Source organism: Paroedura picta, chromosome 5 (genome assembly GCF_049243985.1).
Source record: "Paroedura picta isolate Pp20150507F chromosome 5, Ppicta_v3.0, whole genome shotgun sequence".
Taxonomy (NCBI): Eukaryota; Metazoa; Chordata; class Lepidosauria; order Squamata; family Gekkonidae; genus Paroedura; species Paroedura picta.
In genome coordinates this window covers 103,171,946-103,199,123 of record NC_135373.1, presented here as the reverse complement: position 1 = coordinate 103,199,123, position 27,178 = coordinate 103,171,946, and the positions used below count along the sequence as shown (strand labels likewise).

General features: G+C 44.0%; 1 protein-coding gene and 1 pseudogene across 15 annotated transcripts in view; one reads left to right on the top strand and one right to left on the bottom strand.

Annotated features, from left to right (window-relative positions):
- Positions 1-27,178, bottom strand: part of RBFOX2 (RNA binding fox-1 homolog 2) — a 219,649-nt gene that overhangs the window by 97,474 nt on the left and 94,997 nt on the right. The window contains exon 1 of one of the 15 annotated variants that reach the window (XM_077339650.1): positions 15,694-16,211. The exons of the other annotated variants lie outside the window; for them this stretch is intronic. Within the exon in view, the coding sequence (XP_077195765.1) occupies positions 15,694-15,720 (27 nt within the window). The 5' untranslated portion in view covers positions 15,721-16,211. Of the gene's footprint in view, positions 1-15,693; positions 16,212-27,178 lie in introns of those variants that run through there. 15 annotated transcript variants of the gene reach the window in all.
- Positions 19,221-21,635, top strand: LOC143838819 (proteasome subunit beta type-6 pseudogene; annotated as a pseudogene).

The following is a 27,178-nucleotide window of genomic DNA, read 5'->3' as shown; positions in this document are numbered from 1 at the left end:
GGCGGCCGTACTCCTGGGGCGGCGTGGCTTCAGCAGCGAAGGGCTGTCACTGTGGCTGGGAGGCAGAGGCCAGAGGCCAGTGGGAGGGGGCTTTCCCTCCCTGGAGGGGCTGCGAGGGGCCAGGCGAGGAGCACAGCCGCCAGGAGGGGGCTTTCCCTCCCCGCCTGGGGCGCCTGGGGCGCAAGGAACTGAGTCCGTGGCTGCGATGCGGTGAGAGTTCCTTGAAGGGCAAGCAGGACACCACCCAGACAGGGCCGCCCAGATGTCCCTTTCAGAAATATATAGTGCAACTTAGGGTAAGGATAGTATACAGAATAGACTCCCTTATATACAAATCTTAAAATGTTCTGAATAACTAAAGGCATTTCAATTATTCAAAAACTAAATAATTCATGGAAGGTTTTTCCACATGGCTCTGCAAACTTCCACACACCTCCAACTGAAAAAATGGAAAAACTTTCCACCCTAAGTCTCATACCAAGGACTTACCCTGGTTGTTTCCCCACCGGCACTATTAATGGCATAAACTAACAGCAGAGAAGCCAACAATGTGATAACGTCATACATGAGCTTTCAAAAATTCCATCTGTCGATTGCCTCTACCACAGCCAGTTAGCATGATTACCTCTTTCTGTAAGTTCTTTGAAAACTGCAGGGAACTTATGGGGTATGAGTTACACTGAACAGAAGGTAGACAAAGTGAGACTCGCAAAAGCCGAACAAAGAACTCCTCTCCTTCATAGTCTCCTAACATGGACACAAGCTATGTCAGTACTGGTCATATGCAAAAAGCAAGCAAAGGGCACCCTTTCTGGTTTCCTGAACATGGGAGCTGATGGTGACTAGAAACAGCCTATAGACCCCTGAAATCACAACATGGGTAACTTTGTTGAGCGGCGTGAGGAGACAGAAGAAGAGATACAACCCCATCATATCCATCCTGAAGTATAAGTGATGAGTTCAGGACTACCTTGTGAGCTCCATAAACAAGGAGCTTTGAATCCAAGGGGTTTAGCCATCAAGTCATAATTGACTGAGGGCAGCCCCATTGGGGTTTCAAGGCAAGAGAGGTTTAGAGATGGCTTGCAATTGCCTGCCTCAGTGTAGTGACTCTGGATTTACTTGGGGGTCTCCTGTCCAAATTCTAACCAGGGCCAACCTTGTTTCATTTCTGAGATCTAGTGAAATAACTAATCCAGGGGAGTGTGAATCCAAGTTTACCACATCTCCAAATCCAGTATCTAGCTACTTAATCATATTGGTCCTTCCTCTTTATCAAAAATATTCAGTACAAATGACAGCAAAAGGGCCAGGGAATAACCAGGGTTTACCTAACCCAGACACATTCTGAATACTAGGCAGAAATTAATACTACACCATACGCACTGGTCTAGACTGACAAACGAAGAAGGAAAACATCTGTAAAGTTCTGAATACCACAAAATTATACCAAGTGAAGTCAGCGTTGTTTTTAATGTACTACTATTTAGAAACAGGATTTTAAAAATTAAAACCCAATCATCTTCCCTTTTCAGATTCTCATAGTATTTATTTATTTTTTAAAAAAACTTTATTAGCCACCTTTCTATGTTATAGGAACTTAAGACAGCTTACAATGTAAATAATATATCAAAATAACAAATTCAATAAAAATTAAAACTACTGAAAGAATAATGAAACAGCGGTTTAACCTGAGGTTCCTCATAAAGTTTTAAAGTATTTTGTTGCATATAGTCTATTAACTCACTTTAAATTAAGATAGCGATCATCATTTGACTTTTCAAGGAATGAGTGAGACCTCCACTTGTGTGTGCTCTCAAAAATGCAGAATGCAATCATCTCATGTATGAGGAGAGAACTAGATCTGGAAATTGGAACATCCTAAGAAAATGATCAAATACAGTAAAGGGGATAAGGACTAGATAACCCTGGAGGTCCCTTCCAACTTTATGATTCTATGTTTCTAACTGATCTGCCATATTAGAACAATTGTCAACCACCTACACTTTAGCAAATCCCTTTAAAAGAAAAGGAAACACAGCCACTCCAGGCTACAAACATGTTATTTTTAATTCACAATTGCATCTAGGACTTGTTGTCTTGAAAGCAGAGCTGAAAAGTACCGGTTGCTCCACATAAGTCTTCCTCCGGTATAAACCAGAAACGCCCAGAGGTACACTTAATGTCAAATTCAAATCTTCTACATAGCCTTAAACAGCACATTTTAACTTATTTTTATCCCTATATGGGGATTTGGGTTGCCCTGTAAGTATCAAGGGAAGAGGTAATGAGGCTACCTGAATGCTCATTACCAGCCAGATGCTTGAATAAAAACTTCTATTCATTTGTTATTCCGTGCATCTCTTTCCATACTCAAGAACTCAGAATAGTAACACTGAGTTATCCTTTCATTCTCTGAAAATGGCAAGACCAATTTACCGAATTCTAATGCCCTAGAAATAATGCTACTCCAGACATATAAAAAATTGAGACAATAAGGAACAGTGATAAGGACACAATATGTCTTGCTGTCCCTTTAAAAATACAGAATTTCTAATTTCTTTCCCTGCAAAAAAAAAAAGGGGGGGAGAGAGAGAGAGAGAGAGAGAGAGAGAGAGAGAGAGAGAGAGAGAGAGAGAGAGAGAGAGAGAGAGGGAGGCCTTTTCCCCCAGATAAATATCACTGGAAAATGTATTTAATATATGTATATGCTGCGATTCCACAGCTCAGGGCTGTTCATGTAAAAACACAAAGTAATAATATAAGATCAGAAGCACTGATAAGAGACAAAGTGCTATCCAAGATGCAAGAGGAGGGGGGGGGGAGAAATAAGCAAACCACCATCTAAAATAAGTGGGTTTTATAATCCACCTGGAAGGCAGTGATAGTAGAAAAGCCTTGGTCCTCAGGAAATTGACTCCAACACCTTGGAGTCATTAAGATAAAAGAATCCTCTCTTTGCAGCTGGAATTCTAACTTTTGCATTGAAGGAACTTGAAGAATGGCCAGTCCTGCAGAATACAAACATCATGAAGGACTTATGCCAGGAGAGGCAGTCTCTTGAGGTATATAGTTCACGGGCTGTGAAGGACTTTAACGGCAAGATAGGTACCTGAAATGGGCCAGCAAGCTGAAAGGCAGCCGATACAACTGCTACAACCACACCTGAATATAATCTCACCTCTTACGTTGGTAGAGAGGCAGGCAGCAGCATGCTGCATCTTGCAACTCAACACCAAGGGCAGGCACACATAAAGTATATTGTAACAATACCTGCAGAAGCCACTGCTGCTGAATATGCCTACCAAGGAGCTCTCCTGTGGGCAGTGTGTGTTACTCAACAAGGATTTCCCTTTCTCAACTTATTCAGGGCTGGCACACAAAAATGTGCAACACATGAAAAAGCCATACACATGGTGAAAGGTTAAAAATTCACCCTATGCCCAGGAATGCCAGACAGCAACTATGAGATGGTGGGGTACAGGAAGCAAGTATGAGTGCTAGAAACAGTTCCAGAAAGTGGAACAACAGAAAGTACTGAAGGGAACTGAGAAGATATAGGAGGTATATTTGAGGGCTCAAGGGGGTAGCAGGTCACAGTGGATGAGCGATACGGTCCTGCACATTGCAGGGGGTTGAACTAGATGACCCATGAGGTCCCTTCCAACTCAATTATTCTATGATTCTATGTTTGACACCAATAGCAGGCTGAGTGAATACAAAAATAAATATCAACCAGACAACTTAATCTGAAAGTATGCACACAGGACGTTACTGCAGTAAACCAATAATCACAAGCCACAATGGTGAGAGAGGGCAGGATATCTAGGGTTTTATTCTATTGGTTTTAAATTGTAACATTCTAAGCTATGACTCCTAAGTTGTTTTAAGCCATGAGAGAAGGCAGAACTTTTAAAAACCCATTTATAATTGCTGGCAGGGCAAGGAACAAGGTAGGTGAATATGTATAGTTTCAAGTTAGAAAATACTGAAGTAATTTGCTCATACCCTCTGACAAATTATTCTCGTGTGCAATATGTCAAACACACAAATCAAAAAAGAGATGATCTAATATTTAATTTTTCTTTCCCAAGCAGAAGACATTTAAACAAAATTTAAAATAACCATGCTTCTTTAAGAGTACCATGCTATACATTCTCATATTTATTCAAAATTGCTTCTAGAATGGTAATCAAATTTGAATGACTCACTTAACCATATTAATTACATGCCTATCACCAGTTATTTTCTTCTAAACCTTATGCATGACTGTACAGGAATATGGCAAGATACTTGACATGTTAGCTAACCTTGGTGAGCATTTTACTCGCTGAAATCACTGCACTCTTCTATGGTCTGCTCAAAAGAATAAAGTTTACATCCAAATGTTTAAGGGAATGTCACTATTTCTCATTGGTTATTTAAGCTTTTTACTGCTTACTGCAGTCAAAAAACATCAAATTGCTCTGGGTTGCTCAGCAATGATGAGCTTGAACCAAACATGGAAAAGCAAGGACATAAACCTGGTTACCAAATGTAGATTAGTTACATCTATCGTATTTTCAATAACCACTTATGCCTGTGAAAGTTGGATGATGAAAAAATCAGACAAAAGAATCAATTCAATTGAACTCTTGTATTAAAGAAGGCTTCTGCAGGTTCCATGGACAGCAAAAGTCATAAACAAGGAAATACTACAGCGCATAAAGGCTGATATATCACTAGTAAGCAAAATCACGGAACTCTGGCTCACTTACTTTGCCGATATCATACGATCCAACCCAGTAGAGAAAGCTATTATGCTAGGATTGGTCAGTGGAAAAAGGATACCAGACCAACAAGGGACATGGATGCAATTGGAATGGACAGGTGAAGTCAGGTCAAGTCAGTTTAAGTACCTCACTGTTAGAAAGGCAGCCAAGTCATTATTTATTTAATTTATTTATACAATGATTTATAAGGAGGCTGCTGCTGTTATAGAGGCTCTGGCTAAAAGGCAGCACTCATTCAGCAGCACTTGGGCTTCCCATACTGCAGTTTTGACATATGATAGTTCATACTTTTCATTTCGTGACCATAGGGCTTATTCTTGGCAGCCACCTAGTTTAAAAAATGGTTCAATTTACCGCCAATGGTTGGCGTACTTTAGCACAAATCTGATCTCGGAGAAAGCAGTCTAAATATTAGTAGGATCCCAAAATTCTAACAAAAATGTCAAGTAAAGCAAGCTGCAAAAGGGAATGATGCATTAACTTAAAATCTGTAATTGTTGCAATCTACTGAAGAGCTAGAGCCTCTTGTGGCCCAGAGTGGTAAGACAGCAGAAATGCTGTCTGAAGCTGTCTGCCCATGTGGCTGGGAGTTCAATCCCAGCAGCCGGCTGAAGGTTGACTCAGCTTTCCATCCTCCAGAGGTCGGTAAAATGAGTACCCAGCTTGCTGGGGGGTAAATGGTTATGACTGGGGAAGGCACTGGCAAACCACCCTGTATTGAGTATGCCATGAAAACGCTAGAGGGCGACACCCCAAGGGTCAGACGTGCCCCAGTGCTTGCACAGGGGATACCTTTACCTTTACTGAAGAGCTATGAATCTTCTGGGGGTTTTATTGGGGGGGGGGTGTCAGGATCAGTCTCTGACCTTGACTTCCATGCTCTGAAGAATTCAGCTATAATTTTATCAACAGAAATTATAGGTTTTTTTAATACAGATTATGAGAAACACTGAAATGGGCTAAGAGTCTAAAGAGACTACATGTACTTGATGGAAAGAAAATGCATTTCATGCATTCAGCTACTTCTGAGAGAAGCTGTCCTTTAATGGGGTCAGGCTCTGGTAGAGGTTTAAAACAGATGATAACTGTGAAGCAACTGGCCAATCTGTGTATACATAAATGCTTTATAGCAGACATAAGACACCCTGTTTTGGAATTATTTAACAGTGGACATTTTATACCTCACAAATTACTTACATTTTACAAATTACTATTCCAGATTAAGACTATAGCAAGTCAGTGTTCTGTGACTGATGGAGCAAACTTCCCAAAGTCAAGAAAAAAACTGTAACTAGAACAAAACTAATATTCTGCGGACATAGTTCACACTTTGTAGGCACGAGGACAGTCTGATCCATAAAAAGAGAAAGCGTAGAGTGATGTACTTTCGAGTCCCTTAGGAAGAAACCCCAGCAAAAGAAAAACAATCAATTAACCAGTTATTCACAGCAGGGTAGGATACTCCCATTATCTCTACACTATAAAAATGTCTGACCCTGAAATAACATCCTATCCCATAATGTAATAAAACGGGTGTCCAGTGGCACCTTAAAGACTAACAAAATTCATCCTTGAAGGTACTCCTGGGCTCTTATTTCGCTGCTACAGACTAACTCTGCTGCGGATCTGAAATTAGCCTGTAACATGTAACTTCGTCATCACATATAAACGGTTGAGCACCACCAAAACAACTAGCACTGCAGTGTGTATGGGGGGGGGTGCACAACCCTAACCATGAGTGTGCGAATACGGTTTATTTAGATCAGGGGTAGTCAAACTGCGGAGCTCCTGATGTCCATGGACTACAATTCCTGGGAATTGTAGTCCATGGACATCTGGAGGGCCGCAGTTTGACCACCCCTGATCTAGAAAGTCACAGCAAAGAAAGTGGGGTGGGAGGTAGAGGATGCAAGAAGATGCAGAAAGGAGGAGAGGGGCTGTAGCTCAGTAGGAGTACCTCTGTTTTTCATGAAGAAGGTTCCAGGTTCAATCCCCAGCACCTCCAGTGAAAAGGACCTGGCAGTAGATAATGAGAAAGACCTGGGGAGCCACTGCTGGTCTGAATAGACAATACGGAACTTGATGGACTTAGGGTCTGATTCAGTATAAGGCAGCTTCATGTGTTCATGTGAGAAAGTGCTTTGTTGAAGAAATTTACCTTGAATAACAATTCAGAAGAAGGGCAAGGCTCTGGCCTAGCTAAGTATTGGAAATAGGGAGCTTTTTGAGGCACAGGTAAGATTCGTGCATACTCTTTTGTCCAAGTCAGTGAAATTCAGTACTGAATAGAATTCAAGAACTTATTTAATTCATTTATACCCTGCCTTGTTCTAAAATAAGGACGCAAAGCGGCTTATATCCTTCTCTTCTCCTATAATTTATCCTCACATAAACTTTGTGCGGTAGGTTAGGGTGAGAATGACTGGCCCAAAGTCACCCAGCAAGAAGCTCCAGGTTCTTTTTTTCTTAGGGCAGTTAATCAAGAGCACAGTATGTTGTTTATTTACATCATTTACAGTCTGTCTTTCTAGCTGGGAATCAAGGTGGATCACACAGCATGAGACAATTAAAGCAACAAGAATGGGACAGCCAATAGACAATGCAAAGGGGTTCCTGGATCCTGCAATCTGAAAATACATCGGAAACAACACAATAGCATTAACATGACATATACACATTTAGTGAAACACAGCGCATTCTATATGTAGTAATTTAGGTCACAGCCCCTATTTTGTTTTACTAAAGCATCTTTCTGAAACATTGTTACTATCTATTACCTATTACCTGTGCAAAATGCCTCTCTGAATAATTCAGTTTTTGCATAATTAGTGGAAATGTGGGATGGTTGAAACCTTTCTGACTTCATCAAGCATCCCCTTCCACAAGATGCGTGTCACCAGAGAGAATGCCACCTGCAAAAGGGCCTGCCTAAGTTACTGAAAATGTTATGCTGGAGCAGGGGAGAAAGATAGCCCAGTAAGTATGATGGATTCAAGCCATAAAAGACTTTGTATGAGATGGCCATGCCTTGAATTGAGCCTAATGACTGATTGGCAACCAGTGGAGTGACTGCAAAAATGGAAGTAATACGCATGCTCCACCTAGCTCCTGATAACAACTAAGCTGCGGTGTTCTCTAAGTTGGGGATGCATCAAGTCTAGTCTTGATGCTACTGTGGCTTGGATCAACATGGCCAAGAATTAGTGGAAAGATTTGTGCAACTGTTTTATCTCCAGCAGCAATGCTAAATCTGTAAACTGAATAAAGTACAACTGGGGTGGTAGAAGGAGTTGGAACTCTGCCCAATGAACAGCCACTCGGGTAGGCTTTCCTGCCCCTGGCTGCATCCCCCTCTAACTTCTTCCACGTGGAAGAAGTGCCAGCCCATAGGAAACCAGGCAATGAGCGGGAGCTGGGGGGGGGGCAGGGCTGCTGGCCTGGGTCGGGAGGGATGCAGCCCACGCCAGGGCTTCCCCCCTCACCCCAAGCAGTTCTGGCCACGGCCTTGCCAGAGCTGCCCAAGTCAGGGGGGGAGGAGGGAGACCACCCCACCAGCATTCCCACTGCCCAGAGCAGCCCCACATGCAACTTTGCCAGGGCTGCCCACGTCAGAGGGAGGAGGAAGACCACATCCACCAGTACTCCTAACATCCCTAAGCAGCACTGGCCACAGAACTTGTCAAGCCTCAGCAGGACTGTCCGGGTTGGGGGGGAGGAAGGGAGCCTCCACCAGTGGTTGCCCCCACCCCAAGCAGCCCCACCGCAGCCTCATCAGGCCTGCTCAGGTCAGGGGGGGGAAGGCTAATGCTCATTGTATTTTTTGTACAACGGTCTTTTTTGCTAGTCCAATATAATCTGTAAACTCTGAGTCAGTAAGCCTTAGATGAACCTGAACAGAAGTGGGAAACTCAATGGCTTTCAAAGTATCCATCTTCACAACCATCTTCATAATCAGCATCACTTCTCTATTGTCTGGGTTCAATTTCCACTTATTTGTTTTAAAAAAATGTTTGTTTCACCTTCCCTCAAGGTTTAAGGTGGCTTACATCCCCACCTAAAACCAAAATTAACATAACCCCCAAAGCTCTCCCCCCTCCACTTTCAATTATTTGACCACAGTAGGCAGGCAGTCGCTCAAGATCTATCGTATCACTACAGGATTTGGAAAGACATATATAAAATTGAGCGTCACCCACATATGAGTGGTATCCAATTCCAAATTTAAAAATGATTTATCCTGAAGGCTTTACATAGAGGTTGAATAACATGATGGGATAAAATTGCCCCCTATGGAACCCCACAAGACAGCTCCCAGGCTCAACGTAGACGGTCTCTAACAGCAACCCTTTAAGTACAGTATGAGAACCTACTTGAACCAGGCTAAGGCACATCCTGATACCTACATCCACTTCTAAACGACTCAACAGCATCAAAAGCTACAGACAGGTTTCAAGAGGATCAACAAAGAAACATAGCCTTTGTTAGTATTCAGATGGAGATAAGCCCAACCCACAGCCCAACCTGAAACCAGAATTTTATTTATTTTATCATTTTAATTTCTATACCAGCCTTCCCTACAGCTCTGGGAGGTTTAAATGCAAAGGGTCCCAAAAGGACATGTGTTATCCAAGAATATCTGAAGTTGGTCCACCACCACTCTCTTATTTTATTTATTTATTTAGATTTTTATGCAGCCCTCCCAGATGACTCTTTTAATCACCCTTCTCACACAAACCAGATTAGAGACAAAGTCTCTTTTCTGTTAGGATGTTGTTGTTTTTTAAGCAGTAGATTGACAACAGCCTATTTCCGTGGCTAAGGGAAAGTGCCATGAATTACTGACTGAGCACTGAGGACAAATGAAGCAGCACATACACAAATCTGTGACAGAAATCTCAGAAGTAGTAGAAAGGATGATGGGCACAGGGATTTTTGAGGACAAAACGTGTTCTCAGAATTCATCATTTTCTTGGTGCATAATTATTCATAGCTCAGAATGTAGCGTAATATTTATGGGGCAAAAGTGGGGTGGGGAGGGAGATTTAGAATGCAAGAAGAAACAAAGGTGGCTGATAGCAAATGAGCGCTGATAAATGCCTACGCCAGCATCATGCCCTCTGATTGCTTTTCTCACAAGCAGGCCAGACTTTCTAATTAGAAGATGCATAGTATTAATTCCCTGTAATCTCAACCATCATGAAGAACTCATGCTTTTAGCTTCATAGCCATAAGATGCATTTCCACTGAGAGCCATCAATGTGCCCTTATCTGTAAATGACTCTGGCCAGCTCTCTACAGTCCATTAAGATAATAAATCATGTTGGGACCTCTTCAAGTAATATTGAACTAATATTTTGCATTCTCATAACAGCGTTAATTTAATGAGTGCAACTTACTTTCCAGTAAGACTGTCCCAAAATAGAATTCTGATCTACCAATTCCCAGTCCTGGGATCCATCTTTTAAGCCACCTTATCTCCCCAACTAGAAATGTATTAAATTGCTGTGGCTTATTCCTGGGACATGGATTTGAGCAAATGGCACTGCTGTATCAGATTCCCCTTTATACAACTTCCTGCTAAGAATCATTAAATGCAACTTTTGCCTTCCTTAGGCCATTGACCGAGTCTGCCTGGAGTAATCTTGCCTATGCTCTGGCGTAAGTCTGAAGTCCTCAATAAAGAAAGAAGGCGGAAGATGTTTAGTAGGCTACAATATTTCTAAAATCATCTTGAAATACTTTTTAAAAGGTCTTTCATGTATTCCTATACTCCAAGAAGATGACAAGGGCTCACACCCAAAAGGACACATGCAAGTTTGGTCTCACATCAAAACTGTCATGAGGACCTGTAACTAAATTCTTCTTAGAAAGATGACCTGCCAGTGACAAGTTTTTCACCTGGCACCAGACAGTTTCCATGGAGGCTCCCAAGCTGAGTCTAGAATTGCACGGCTGGAGTGACCCAAGCTTCCTCCAACAATACCTGCACGATCCTTCATATGAGCGTATACTTAATAGACTAGGCCACAGTAATTTGTGATCATCAAAATAACTTAGTGTGACCCCAGAAGACAACCAGAGGAAAAAAAAACATGTACTATATTAGGAAAGTCTGTAAGAGACAGAATAGATATAAACCTAGGTGACTGAAATCAAGATATAAACCTAGGTGACTGAAATCAAGACATGTCATATGCTTAGATCACCAGTTAGCATTTAGCAAAAGCCCATTCCAAAGCCGGAAACTACCAGTAAGACAACCATAGGTCACAGAATAAGACTTTGACAGCCACATGCTTTACAAAGGAGACACAAACAAATGCAATCAAAAGAAGAGGAGAAAATCCATGTGGTGAGAGAGAAAATGAAACAGCATCAGAAAGGGTGCTATTTCAAGTGCAGGTGACAACGACAGTAGAAAAGGGTGAATTATGAGAAGGGGAAGTGCTTGATAGTGCTGGTGGATATAAGGGGGAGCTTTCCGAAAGGATAAAAGAAGCTCTGTAATACATTGCTTGGGGCGTGGGCAGACATGCAGAGAAAGAGAGCGAGAGATCCTGCAACATATTGGAAGGGGAGGAGGAGCAGCTGTCTCCAAAGAATATAATTTTGTGTAATAGAATATTGTTTATGTATCGGTAGTACAAGATAACCATCGCCCCTGCAACTGCCCTCACTCTACGTATAGCACACCACCTGCATTAATCCCATTGTAAGTTAACAAAAGATGCATTTATCTGGTCTGGCCATTACTGTAGGGGTGAGCAGGCAAAGATCAGAAAATAGATATGGGCAGCAGAGAAGGGGAGGGGATGGTAAACGCATGCAGTCTCTAATGAGTCAGAACGCTGCCAAGCAGAACGGCTGCTCAGATTTAAATCAAATCTCCATTTAAGGAACTCCTGCATTTGTGCTTTTATAAAAAGCAGACTCGAGATTGCAAAGTCTGGCTATGGTTGTTTGTCAGAGGCTGGCGCGAGGCCTGGCAAGGAATGGGTTATAGCAAAGAGGGAGGAGGGCAGGGGGGGGGGGGAAACCCACATTGGAAAATATGAAGCAGCTGCTGGTTCTTTCTTACAGAGGGAGGGGGCAGTCTCAAATCCATAAACCCAACACCTCAAGATCTGGGCACAGCACAGTGAGCCTCAAACATGCCAATGTAAACGGTGCTCGCTAGAGGCCCAGAAAGAATGGAGGTGGGGAGGGGAGAGTGCTGACAGAATGGAGTCACATCACTTTGGAGGGCTTACAAAATGGAGACGAATAATCCTCCAAGGAGATTCTGGACTTCCACAAAAGGGAATGGCAGCCCAGCCCACCCTCCCGCAGCAAGAGTACTACCTATTCCCCACCAGGAAGGGCAGGAATGCCACTCCCCAGCCTGAGGCACATTCAACACAGAGCCTCTCTGAAAGCAGCAGCTCTCCTCCTTCTGCTTTTAATTACAGCAAACAGCCCCTCCTCCCGCTAAGAGCAGCAAACTGTAAAAGCAGACCGTGGCCCAGGTGAAAGGCTCCATTCCTGCAAGAGGGAGGGGAGGGGGAGCAGACAATGGAATGGGTGATTCATTGCACAGGAACACACTCCAGAACAGGCTACTGCCACATGGGCTTGCTGAACGGCTTAAAGGGGCAGCACACCCTTTTCGGCTCTCTTAGAAACTCACAGTACCTTCCCCCCATTTCCAGGCTCTGATTGGAAACAGATACTGAAGAAAACGCCAGCAAGGCACTCGGCGGTCCAAGAAAAGGAGGGCTTTTGCTCCTCCAGAAGCCAGTAATTTTACAGCAGAACAGAAAATAGAGGGAAAGTTCTTTAAAATATAATTCTCCCATCTCCCACTCTCACCCTCCTCCCTTCACTATCCATTTCATCCCCAACTAGCAGGCCACAAACTGGACTCCAGACTCAACTTCCCTGAACTAAAATTGCAATCAAATCGGGACGCTTCTGTTTATATGCTGGAGACTTCGTGCATAATTAGAAATGTGAGGTTCCTATTTTTAAAGCATACTAACTACTGAATGTTGTTTTAGAAACCTCTTCACTGTTGTCCCTCCGTTTTCAATGGCCCTTCACTGGCAGAATGTGTTTGCACATTAAAATGTACTTGTCTAACGCAAAGCAAAATGCAGCAACGCAATCTAGATTACGGTTTTGAAGTGTAAGGAACAGATTCTGCAATACTTCCCAATCAGACCTCATATATACATGACCATCTTACAGTAAACTTGACTGAACGAATCCAGCATCGGTTATCACTGCCTATTAACATAACTCCAGAGAGGAAAAAAAGGATGACATTTTAACATTAAAAAATATATTGCAGAACACACTGTTATTGGGATTCACCCGGCTTCTGACTGAGGACAATGACTACCAATTTCTGCCTTTATAATTTATACCAGCAAAGGCATAGCACCACTGTGCCATGCATAAGATACTTTGTTAACACACATGGATACAGAAACATCCTCCCATTCACTACAGCAACTACTACTACGAGGATGCTACTACTATGATGCTTGCTTGTGTAAACATGCTGTGAAATGAGCTGATACTGCTGTTATTAGAATACTGACCAAAAATGGGTGTGCATCTTGAGGCCTCAGTGACATGCATCTGGCAGCCTCAGGGAGCAATTTTCATGCAGGCAGCATGAAACATGACTTGGGATTGAAACATGATTTGGGATTAACTATTCTGATTTGAATTGCAACTCTTAAAAGATGGCAGCCAATTATACCGTAAGACTACTGTGTAGATACAGTAACATTAAGGATCAGCCCAAGGCAGCCTACACTACCCTAGAAGGCAGCCATATTAATGCTAATAGACCAAACCACTTCTTTCTTAATGGATCTTGGATACCTGTTATTTTGTTTGTTATGCATATTCGAGTATAAGCATGGTGTTAAAAGATTCAAAACAAGAGAAAATGGCACACACAGAGGTCAGGGTCACAAGTCAAGGTCAGCTAAGCTTAGACTTTCTGAACTCTAATATTAGCTATTGTTTTGCTTCCCCTCCCCACACACACACACAGTTGTCAGGGACAAACAGGCAAAATGTGAGTGTCTTCAAATCTTCCTTAATAAGATTACAGATTTTCACTTTCTGTGTATACGATAAGCGTCTTATTTCAAGCCTTGGTTCTTGCCCCTTTTTAACTTCAGGGGTTCTTGGTCACTTCCACATACTAATGCCTTGTTCAAAGCCACAGAAATATGGAAATGTTTGTGCACAATACACACACACGGGATACAGAAGAATGGTTCAGGCACATATAATACAACAGTTCATAGTCTGCTACCAGTCCTTTAACACAAACACATAAGCTGCATTTTACTAACTAAAGCAGAAACACTTTTAAAACCATTTGGAAAATGGCCTACTGCTCCTTTGGAAACTTTTCTCTGGTTAAGCATCCCAGATAAAAAGGCAGCAGTGAAAGCAGACCATAAATTCAGGGAGATTGTGGGAATATGTGCCTCAAAAGACCTCTCCTTATTTAAGCCGCTGAAATCAGTGCAAGTCTACTTGGCTGAAAGAGTCAAATGGGTACCACAACTTGTAGCACTCTCCTCCTCAGCCTGACCTGGAGTCAGGCATGCATGATCTCATCAAGCATAATGGAGAGCGCTCTGGTTAAAAATAATACTGATGCATGGATATTACAAGTTATGTGTCAAATGATGTAGGGCTCTAAAGGATGTGTCAAACTCATATCATTAAAAAGTTTCTCATAATTTCTGCCTTGGGAACATACCCATCTCTGCACGGCACTGCAGGATATTATATAACTATTAACAGTGAAGTCTAGCTCCAACGGTGCTGCTTCCTAACCTCTCCTGTTTGTCACCCCTTCCCATACACAAATATCCCTGGTTCCCCTCTTACTTTCCAATTAGGTTTTCTTGCTTTAAAAATAGCCCATGCCCCTCAAACAAGGGCCCTAAAAAGACAAGCACTGTCAGATAACATTCCTAGCAGGGTATGGAAAATGACAGCTCTATATCACTGGACAAATTCTCTGATAAAACATCACTCGCATTCAGAGCAAACACTGTTTCCTTGGGAAACGATAAGCAGGTCCTTTCCTGTGCCTAGGCACAGTTGAAGCAGAGCTCACAGAAGGGAGGACACTCCGCACAGACAAGACACCTGGAAAAAATGGTGTGTGTGGGGGGGGGGATGTTTACCTTTGTATGTCCCACAGAAGTCATTAAAATGCAGATTCAGCTCAACCTGCAAGGAGACCTGCATATGCCCCAATGCACTGCTGCTATGCGGAGTGGATGGGGGGGGGGAGATGTCAATTTGATGAGTAAAGCACATGTATGTTCAAGAAACCTTCCACAATATTATTTTCAAAAATCTATTGACAACCGCCCCGTAGCTCATTTATCCAAGAAGAAACCTACCCGGCTAATAACCATAAATACATTCTCAAGGCTACAATTCTGGGTTCAAGAATGCCCCCTCGGAAGCCGAGCGGGGGCTCGGGGCTCCGGTCCTCTAGCCGCCCCCACACAAACTGCACCACGTCCCCAGGCAGAAGCCCCTCATGCCATTGCAATCTGGCGGCGAACCCTCCGCACCTCCGCAGTCCCTCCTCCTCCGCCTCCTCCCCCCGCCCTCCACGCCAAGACAAAGAGGTAGACAAATCCCCACAGGGTCTTTCCTGAGCTGCAGCTGCACAGCCCAGGAAACGGGAATCTGCTCGGGAGCGGAGCGCGGCGGCATGGCTGCGCAGACACGCTCCACGCGCGGCAACCTCCCTGCGGCTCCGCGGGAACGCCGAGGGCCGCTCGCTTTGCGGCTCCGGGCAGGGGGCAGCGGGGGGAGGGGGGAGCCCTTCGCGCTCCTCCCGCGGCAATGGCAGGGGCGCCCGCGCACGGCCCCCGAGCCCAGCCCTTACCTGAGTGACCATTTTCTTTTTCTCCATAAACCAAAACGGGCGCGGCGCGGCGGAGGGGGCAGAGAGACCCTTCCGCCAGGCGGGGCTGTGGCCGGACCCTCCTCGCCTCTCCGCGTCCCCCTCGGCGTCGGCGCGGCCAGCGAGAGGCGGGGGTTTCCCCTGGATCCCGGCTCGCCTCCCTTTCTTCTCGTCGCTCTCGTGCGCTCGCCCTGCCTTTCCCCGCTCCTGCTCGCGGCCCGTCTCTCCCCCGCCCGCCTGCCTTCTCCGCAGCGCCCTCCCATCTCTCGGCCAGATGGCTGAGGCAAGTCCCACCCCCGAATGCCGAAGGTAATTAATCAGAGCCAGGGCCCGCCTCCCCCTCCGCCGCCCGAGCCCGGCCGCTTGCAGCGCCAGCTCCCAGGCAGACGGGGGGGCCGCTGGGAGACTGCTGGCATCCGAGGCCCGGGCCGGCCGCGCACAGCGCCCCGCGGGCTCCTCCGCAGGCGGGAAAACATCGCGGCTTCGGCCCGCGCTCCTGCTGCCGGGAGCCCCGGAGCCTCCTCAACGCGCTGGGAAACGCCAGAAGTCCCTGAAATGCCTCCCCCCCCCCCCGTCCTGCTGGCCAGCCTCTCTGCGCCCCTCGCTCACCTTGGCTTCCCACAACGCCTTCCTCGGAAAGGCCTAGGCCAGGGCGCTGCCAGATCTGCTTGGCTTTGCTGCTGTCTCCAAAGTGGAGCTCCTAGAGAAGGGGGGGGGGGTTTACCTGCAACAGAGGAGTTTAAAGCCTTTATTTTAGGAGTAGTCAAACTGCGGCCCTCCAGATGTCCATGGACTGCAATTCCCATGAGCCCCTGCCAGCGAACACTCATGGGAATTGTAGTCCAGGGACATCTGGAGGGCCGCAGTTTGACTACCCCTGTTTTGTTTGAAAGCAAGGGCACAACTGACCTTCAGGTACATTCGATGGCCTTTGTGGAATTTAGTTTGATGCTGAAACACCATGAATCTGGTTAACCTGCTCATCCACCTGAATGGCCTCCTTTTACTTACTAGGTGCCTCTTTGTGGCTTCTGCTTCCAAACTGTCTTCAGGCTGCCCATTCATTAACAACAACAAAAAACCAGTCTTGCTTTTCTGCCTTGATGTAACCCCATAAACGGGCGGGGGGGGGGACAATTCCAGAATTACCAGTTACCCAAAAGTCAAAAGCCATCCAATATTTTGGGTACGGCCAAGCAAAACAACACTACAGAGTTATCCAAGTGGATTGAAGAAGATTCCAGAATCTTTTGTCATTTTTGAAATGTTCATAACTATAACCTGCATCAAAGCTGAGTTCATTCAAATTCTTTTGCTGATTGTAGATCAACAGATAAATGGGGCGGGGGAATAACACATGAAGATCAACTGAGGTTATTGTCTACGGCAGGTATTTTCAACATGGGGGTCCATGGGAGCTCCAGTGTGGTGGGGGGTTGTCCATGACCTTTCCCCTCCTGCCTTAATGGACTTGGCCACAAGCTGGGTAACTGGCCATCTCTGGCAGGAGTGCTTGGTGAGTAGACCATGTATGTAAAAATCAATGGGGGGAGTCTGTTGTGTTCAGGCTGTCTTCTTAGCTTGTGCCCATCTTTCTGATATACATGAGATGAAGCCACCATAGCACTAGTAAAAGCAGGGGGAGGGAGTGAAAGGACGGTGAAGTGTGGAGCGGTTATGTCACTTCCGGGGGCTTGGCAGGGAGGTATGGCCAGCTGTTATCACTTCCGGGGGTCCTTGAAGCCTGAAATTTTATATTGGGCTCCTTCATGTCCAGAAGGTTGAAAAAGATTGGTCTATTGTGACTGGCAGCAGCCCTCCCGTGTTTCAGGCAGAGGTCCTTCTTATTACCTACAGCCTGATGCTTTTCACTGAGGATGAGCCACAGCCTTTCTCTCCTAACCAAAGGAGAACCAGTTTGGTGTAGTGGTTAGGAGAGGGGACTTCTAATCTGGCATGCCAAGTTCAATTCTGCGCTCCCCCACATGCAGCCAGCTGGGTGACCTTGGGCTCACCACGGCACTGGGCAGTGATATCAGGGCTCTCTCAGCCTCACCCACCTCACAGGGTGTCTGTTGTGGGGAGAGGAATGGGAAGGCGACTGTAAACCGCTTTGAGCCTCCTTCGGGTAGGGAAACGCGACATATAAGAACCAACTCTTCTTCTTCTTCTTCATTTATCATAGGACATCTACATTGTCAAAACTATACAACACACAATCCTACATGTGACCCTGAAAATCCGTGAGCAAGGTTTCTCCCAATTTTATTTCAACAGTGTGTGTTTGTGTGTGTGTGTGGGGTGGGTAAGGTTGCCAGGTATCCCCTGGTCACTGGTGAAGGGTGGGGAGTAGGGTTTCCAGCTCCAGCTTGGGAAACACTTGGACAGGAATTTCAGGGGTGTACAATGCCACCAAAATATCCATTTTCTCCAAGTTAATTGATCTGCAGTCTGGAGATAAATTAATTACAGATGCCACACCTGGAGGTTGGCATCTCTAGTGTGTGTCAGATCATGGATGAAGTGCTGGGGAAGGTAGAGAAGTCAATTTTTTCACTCTGCACTATAACCTCGATGCAGATTCCCTTGCTTTTTAAATATTTAAATATGCTATAAACATTTTCACTGCCTTTCCTCACAACACCTGGTTGGAAAAAGATGTTGATCAGGTGGAAAAAGTAGCATAAAAATGTTTGAAATAAATAAATATATAAATATTCCATCAAGGCATAAAATCCTAAAATAGTAAAACTACAACTGTAGGACGTTAAAACTGGTAACAAAATCACAATAATTGTGTATCCCCAAACTCACACTGGCAGATCATTCCACAAGAGCAAGTCAACAAATGAAGGCCACAATTGTGCAAAGCAGAAGTAATGTACTGTTGGATGGATAATAAGCAAGAATCAATGGAAGGAAAATAGCTGGTACATGGGCTGAGATGGTGGTTACATGTCCTTAGAATACTAAGAATACTAAGGACATGCAGCACAGATACCTACTGTGGTATATACAGAACAGGGCTAGATGCCTGAAATTAGCCCATGAAATTTTGGAATATATCCCTATTTATAGGTTAAATCATCTCAGCAGCTACTTCTCTAGATCAAAAAAGGCCCAGCAATTCAGTTTTGTGTATCAAACAACTGTTCATTATTAGAGTCCTGACCATAGCTTTTCAGCTCCTCTAGCTAAAGAGGAAGACTGGGCTACATGTTTTAAAAGATTAATGATAATCATAGTATCACATGCATAAGAAACTCTGGAGACTAGAATTCTACTGCCAGGGGAGAAATATCAAAGAACTACCAAATCTCTTCAGAATCCATCTCCCTTGCAAGGGTACAATGTGGCTCTGTGTCCTCTCAATAACACTTGTACTTGCCATGTAATAATCCTTACAACTGCCCATTCCTTCTCTCTTTCGCACTAAAATGCTCTTTATTCATGTTAAGTATTATACACAAACCTGAGCTATGCTGTCCTTTTAGCTGTGGCCTATCAGGATGGTCATCACCCCTGAGTATCTGATTGCAACAGCAAGAAAACAGAGGAATGTGCTCACTAACAGTGAAATACGAAGCACCGCTAACACCCTTTTAAGGCCCATGGACTTCTGTGTGCAGTCCTCAAAAGAGGAAGACATCTCTGATGCAGAACAGCCACCTCCTTCAGTATGATGCAGTATTGATTCACAACATGTAAAACCCCTTCACTCTTTATCTCACCACATATTGTCTTATCAACTAATGACTCACACTGACTTTGTGAATCGTTTCCACTAAACAACACCATTTTTGAGGGAGCACTGCCTATGATTTTTCATTGTTTCCAGGAACAATTCAAAGGGCTGCTTTTAAGCCCTCAACAGCGTGGGGAAGAGTCCCTGAAGGCCCACCTCCTCCTATACCCCTATACCAGGGGTAGTCAAACTGTGGCCCTTCAGATGTTCATGGACTACAATTCCCAGGAGCCCCTGCCAGCGTTCGCTGGCAGGGGCTCCTGGGAATTGTAGTCCATGGACATCTGGAGGACCACAGTTTGACTACCCCTGCTCTATACTGTCCAATGTGCCCGCTAACATGCTAGGCCGCTGAATATTATGTAATGCTGTTTTTTAAAGCTTCAGACTAATTTTTAAATTCATAATTCTAATGTGTCCTCATGCACATTATAGCATACTTACTGTGGACAAAAATAGCCATACATAAATGAAATTCTTGAAAATACTGTATATATCCACAGGCTATGATCCATCATTAAATCACTTATATGGCCCTGTTAAATAGCATAAACAAAACAGAAAGTTACAGCAGCAACTTCACATCAGAAGTCACATACTGAGATTATTTTACAAACTAAAATATTAGCTGACAGACTGGCTCCCTCCACCTCTTACTGATACTTGGCAGGGATGGCAGAACAGAAAGCAGGCACAGCTCCATATTTATCTAGCACAGTTTCAACACAAAGCAAGGTTATACCAATTCTGTACACATGTGGAACTTTTCTTTCCCCCTTCAAGATTCAGATCCAACAGCTTTTTAAGGATGGAAGAGAGCACAGAGCCTACACAAATCTGTCCAGTTCAAGATAGGACACCATGAGGAAATCTGCCCACTTGGCTAAATCTCCTTTTTGTCTTAAATCAGTGACATTACTCATTCAGTAGCTCAGGTGCCATCTGTGACTCAAACCCATGTGACACTCACCCCATGTTCCAGGATACTGGGCCAGGCCAGTATTTATTGGTAGGTAGGTAGATAAAGCTAATAAAACATTTCTTCAATTGCTCCGTCAGCTAAAAATCCCCCAGGCCAGATATTAAGCCATTCATATAGAATAATTGGCCCGACTTAGATGAGAGGGGGATGGTTCTTTCAGATGATAAGAGTGCTGCCTTGGTCTCAACCAAATGCCCAGTAGTAGATTGCCTGGATCTTCTGAAGTTCTGTAAGACCTGGATCTCTGTTGGTGGCTAATTCCATTAGGCAGGAGCCAAGTCTGAAACAGCTCTGGCTCTGGTTGAAGCCAGGCACACTTCTATCGAGCTGGGGACTACCAACATGTTGGAACTTGCAAAGCAACACATTCATCGAGGGGGGGGGGGTGTCTGTACAGAGAGATGGTCCCTCCAGTACGTAGGTCCCAGACCGTATAAGGCCTTAAAGGTCAGAACCAACACTTTAAATCTGATCCAGAATTCAACTGGCAGCCAATGTAGCTGCTGGAAAACAGGTCACATACGCGTCAGGCGGAGACCACCGGGACCACCATCATGGCGGTGGAATTCGACGGCGGGGTTGTCATTGGGGCTGACTCCAGGACTACCACTGGCTCCTACATTGCCAACCGCGTGACAGACAAATTGACGCAGATCCACAAGCACATATTCTGCTGCCGGTCTGGCTCAGCGGCTGATACGCAGGCTATTGCAGAAGCTGTCATCTACCAGCTGTGCTTCCACAGTATTGAGCTGGATGAGCGCCCCCTGGTGCACACGGCAGCTAATCTGTTCAAAGAGGCCTGCTACCGCTACCGAGAGGACCTGACAGCGGGCATTCTGGTGGCTGGCTGGGACAAACGCAAAGGCGGCCAGGTGTACATCGGTGCCAATGGGGGGCATGATGGTGCGGCAGCCGTTTTCCATTGGGGGCTCTGGCAGTTCCTACATTTACGGTTTTGTTGATGCCTCCTACAAGCCCGGCATGACCAAGGAGGAGTGCTTGACTTTCACTGCCAACGCCCTGTCCCTGGCCATGGACCGCAATGGCTCCAGCGGGGTTGTCATGCAAGGAAGTGAGCATTCCACTGTGGAGCTCCAAAAAGATTCGAAGCAATCCCACCTATCTAAGGTTATCCCATTCACTGATGCTGGAGGCTGTTTAGGACACATGAGTGGATGAGTTTAGTGAGCACCTTGCGTTCTTCTCCAAAACACCAGATCCCTCTGCATGCTTTTGGGACATGACTCTGAAAAGCTGGAGCACAGCCGACAGAGCACACACATCAGGGGCAAAAGCACAGTAAACTTCACAGTACAGTAAATCCTCTAAGGAGCAGTGTTCTGTGATCAACAAAGGAATTTAAAGTCAGGCCTTAAGCACAGTTGTGGGCTGGTCACTACTGAGAAGAAGGCACACGCTTCTCGGTAGTTGCTGGAAAACTGTCCAAAGACTATGGTGCATCTCGCAAATTAAAAGCATGCACTGACCTCTTATGGAGACAACGCATGTTTTTCAAAATTTCATTGTACGACTGCTTAAAAATAAAAGCAGGCAATAAAAGAGAATTTCGCGTCTCACCTGCTGCCACGTTTACCTGAAAGCAAATGACCCGATGGCTGGAATGGAACTCGCCGGCGAAGTCTGACTTCTACCCTAAGCACGGTTAGAAGTCCTTTAAGAGAATGTGGCTGCTTCAGGTTCTTTAAAAAATACATACAAGATTGACTGCTCTGTTAATAACATAAACTAAGGCAAATGGCAAAGGGTGCATTGATTCCACTTGGATAACACTGGTCTATCAAAAAAAAAAAAGAGGACCCTCTGAAGGGGTTTGTGGATGATACCCAATGTGAAAGAGTCAGTACTGGAGGGTCTGGTTAATGGGTAAGCTATGACCCTCCCTTAGGGGCAGGTCTGATGCCCCCCCCCCCGGCTTCTCCATAGCCTCTTCATTCTCATTCCAGCATTCACATGGCTGACCAGAGGACAACAAGATGGCTGTGGTGGGCTGGCAGGGTTTTTTGCTCCCTTTTATCCACAGTCTGCTTTCTCGCCTCCGGCCAACTTGGCAGCCTCACTGTCTTTTGTCTAAGCTGCCATGCCTTATGCCGAAAACACAGCAAGACAGCCAAGGATGCCCAGGCTTCTTGCAAAAAGAGGTCTTCCCAGTGTTACTGGCAGGTCCAGAGCAAGCTTCTCCAGTGGGAAGCATGAGCGCCCTTTACCTACCTCTCCCTGGCATGAGACAGAAGTGGCCTCAGCCACAGGCACCTGTGAGCTTCATGACAGAGACAGAGAAGTGAAGGGTACAAAGGCTTCCCACTAAGTCAGCCAGAAGCGCTGGCTTAGTGACTCCCTTAGGGACACTTATGGACTGACTCAAGCAGGTCCCTGCAGAAAGAAACCTAAGTAAGTGGCCTTTACTTTCATCTCTGCCTTCTTGTTCTCTTCCCCTCACTCCAGATATGCAAAGGCTGGTTAAGGTTCAACAGGAGTGCAAGAGGAAAACACTACATGCTCATGGCTACTCTGTTGTTGTTTTTTTTAAAGTGCGTGCGTGTGTGGCAGGATGGCATGTTGGGCATGCAGTAGCCATGGCTCTTCTGGTTGATAACTGTGAATGTGGCTCGTCACAAGTTGTGGAGCACGTACCACTAGCTTCAATGAACCATATATAAAAATCATCTAACTTATTCCAAAAGAAACAAAAAGTGAGGACCACTACCAACTGTAGTCAGAAGGGTTACTCTTTTTATTGCATCTGGTTTTTTAAATGAGCCTTTCTTTGTAGCATCTCCTTCAAAGTATTTGATACAGTGAACTCTGGCTCATGAAAGCTTAATGCTGGAATACATTTTGATAGTCTCGAAGGTGGTACTGGAGTCCTGTTTTATTTAGCTGCTAGGAATTAACTCATCTATCCATCTGGGATTATAAAGCAAAAATAAATCCAGTTGATACTTAACACAAAATGGACCCCGAATAACTGCATGAAAATACTCAATGCTTCCCCTTTGAACATGTGAACTGAAGCTAAGCGTGCTGTGCTGGGGAAGGAATGCCAAGCTCAAAAGAGTCTATTACGGTGTACATCATACCGTTAACCACATTGCCAAGAGCAAGGAAACCCTAGAACAAAAATCTCTGGCCATTCAAAATGACTTTGAGGAGAGAAATAATCTCTTTGGTTACTTAAATGCAAACACCGACATTTTCTTCAGCCCAAATTGCTCCTAAAATATCCAGGGAACCACGTACTGCATTTGGAGTTCAAACACAGCACAGGAAGTACAAATCAGCCTTGTCTAACAAGGAAGCAGACTCAGAGCCCACACCAATTTGACAGTAATATTAATCGGGAAGCCCATGCACTTTATGCCATTCAGAAAGTTGTGAAATCACAGATAATTGTGGCAAAAGCTACCACAATAAAGCATGCTGCACCATTTGCCAATCACAGACAACACCTTGAACAAATGACAGAGCCAATCCAGCATATGTAATGCAACTCAAGCATCACATGGCACAGACTGAAATTCGCATTGTCTCCACAAATACTGGTTTCCTATAGGAAAACTTACACATCACAACTCTGCCTTCCCTAGTTCAAAAGATGAATAGCATATATCCCGAAGAAAAGCCAGTATATCATCTTGATTTGTGTGCTTATTCTGTCAAGGCACATAAATCTACAGCAACTTTTAGCGATCAATTAGACAGTTCACAAGTACAAAACAAAAAGATGGAAGCAAATTTTGCATTCTAGGTCAAAAACACACACAACGCAAACATGGAAGTCAAATTTGGCAACAATAACAAAAAATATTATTTAGTACAAAAGACATGTTTTTAAAAGATGAGTTCTGCCCACAAGCATACAAACTCACACTCAAAATTGCCCTGGGTATAGTATCGTCATCTATTATGCACTGGTTTAAAAAAATGCTGGACCAAGGAACCATTCAAATGTTGTAACAGAGCTTAGCAAGATCATGATTTCTTTTCCCAATTTACAACTAAAATACATAGACAATGTGCAAGAACATGAGCCTCGCACAGCCCTAGTCTCTGGATGTGAGGATCCCATCAAATTCCTGCTTTGTGGTCCCTAGTAGAGAGAGAAGGCACCTTACTCTAGGGACAGAAGAACTACAGGATTTGTTTTCTAATTTAAACCTTTATTTTCTCCTATTGCTCAGACAGCAAACATTAAGGTACATGTGCTAACACAGCACAGAGGTCAGTAGTTGGCAGCTCTATCTCTCATCTACTTGTGGTTATGCTACAATTGCAATTTTGCTTATAGAAAACTAATCTATCTATACTTTTATATTTCATAACTATTCCGGTTAGCACATTTGTCTATGTTAATCAAGTTATAAAACATACAGGGTGGGGGGTTGTTGTTAAATCAACATACTTAGGTTCTATAGTACAACAAAATTTGAGTCCAACTTGGGTTGTGTGCATGCACACGAAAGCTCATGCCTTGAAGACATCTTTGTTGGTCTTAAAGGCGATACTGGGCTCAAATTTTGTTGTGCTACTTCAGACCAGCATGGCTATCCACTTGAATTTAGGTTCAATAGGAAATTAATGTTTCATATATTTCACACTTCTTCTCAAATTGCCACTATTTTCCTGGAAAAAAAGCCAGGCGGGGGTGGGAAATGGGATTTGTTCCATAGCTTCAACCTTTCCAAAAGTTTTACAGCTCTAATGAAAAGGAAGCCAAAAGACTTGAGGAAAGGCTAGGAGAACCGGAAAGGCAATACCAGGCAGCTGAGGAGGCAGATAGAAGTGAACAAACTTTCCCACAAGCCAGAAGTGGAATCCCACAATAGAGGCACTTGTAGCCAGACATGTCTGAATGGGGGTTCAAGTACACCTCCTATACTAGTCTATACTATAGTCAGTTAGAAATGGACATTCCCTCTTGTCCTCTCCTGTTTGATGCTGGGCTCGCCTTTTGCTTCTCCTCTTCATTCCTTAGAATATACAAATTGAATCCATCCAGGAGGGCATTTTGGTAAGGAATATCTTTGGTAAGTTTTTAAAGTTATTACCTACACATTTTTCTAAATGGGATTTTGTTTTATTTATGATTTTGAATTAATACGTTACCAGCTTTTGATTTCTACAGTCCGCCTTGAGTCCGCGGGAAAGGTAAACTGCAAATAAAACTTGGGGACAGGCACTTTTCCTGTTTGGTACTGTTCAGATCTATTGGGAACTGGCACAGGGGCTAAGAGTTCAAATATGTTTTCTGTTGGTCACAGTTTCTAGTTTGCCAACAGAACCAGGAATTGCTGTTCATGCTGCTGCTCAGACTGACAAAGTTTAGAGAAATCTTTTGGGATATTCTCAGCTCTCTTATATGAACTGAGATGTCTGGGGCTGTGGATCTTGTTCATCAAGAAAATCTCACTGAAAGGCTCTTTCATTGGTAATCCAAACATATTAAACATTTTTTTAAATGTTCCCACAGAAATCAACATGAAATGGATATATCTCAAATGACTTTAATAAATGGGCTGCTTTGACTCTGAGTGCACAGGAGGAAATCAACGTGTTTAATATTACTCAACAAAACATGTACCCTTTACCTAGAATACCATTCCATATACCATGCATTCATGATAAAGAAAACTCTCTATATGCATAAGAAGTCCAGAATCGCCCTCAAAAAACTCTAATTATTAATGGCAAACACTGACAGGGGCTCATGGGAATTGTAGTCCATGGACATCTGGAGGACCACAAGTTGACTACCCCTGGTCTAAGGCACAAGTTTGAATGTAGCACAGTAGTAAAGTGTGTTGTATTAAGGTGTGGTCAGAATCAACCCCTGACATCTCCACTGATAAAAGGATCTCAGGTAGAAAATCTGCAGGAAATTCCTGCAGGAAACGTTGGACATCCACAGTGCACTCAGCAGCTGCAGTTGGCTCACCAACAGTCTGATTCACCATGCAGCAGCTTCATATATGTTCAATAAAATTCTGATATATCGTTAGCACATATCAGCTATCAATTCTTTCAGGCAAGTGTGGCATAATTGACTACGCTCCTCTGATTTGATACATTTTCTTATGAGACCACAACGTTTAAGTGATAAACAAATTAGATTAGATACATTTAAAACACTGTAATTGATTTCAAAGGTGCCCCTGTTAGATCGGGCAGCAGATTTAAAAAGAAAAGACGGTTTTCTGAATAGGTATTTGTAAAAATTGTACATGGCAGGTACCATGTTAGAAAAGGCCTTCTTCTTTCAACCCCATCCAGCAGGATCTCTTCTAAGATGACTCCTGCTGTGATACTTACGTATAATCAGAAAACACATAAATGGCGCAGTCCTAAGCAGAGGTAAGCCCTTTGAAGTCAATGGGCATAGTAGAAGGGTACCTCTGCCTAGGTTTTGCTTTTGCCTTCCATTTATGCAATTTTTTCCACTTTTAATTTATGCCTATTTAAAAGATTATTCAATTTAATCAACTAAAATGCTCATGGTTAATCAAATAAGATTTCTTTAATTGGGTGAAAGCGCTGTTTCTCACACAATGACTGTTCATTGGGGAAGCTGGCAAGCAAGCCTATAATGTGGTCAGAGAAAGGCATTAGCTATTGCAGCAAATTCTATCTAATGAACTGTTTGCCTAGCTGCAAACTGAGTATAACTTGAAATTTCAAACAGAAAGGTGGTACCTATAACTCTGTCACTGCTTGGAATCTAT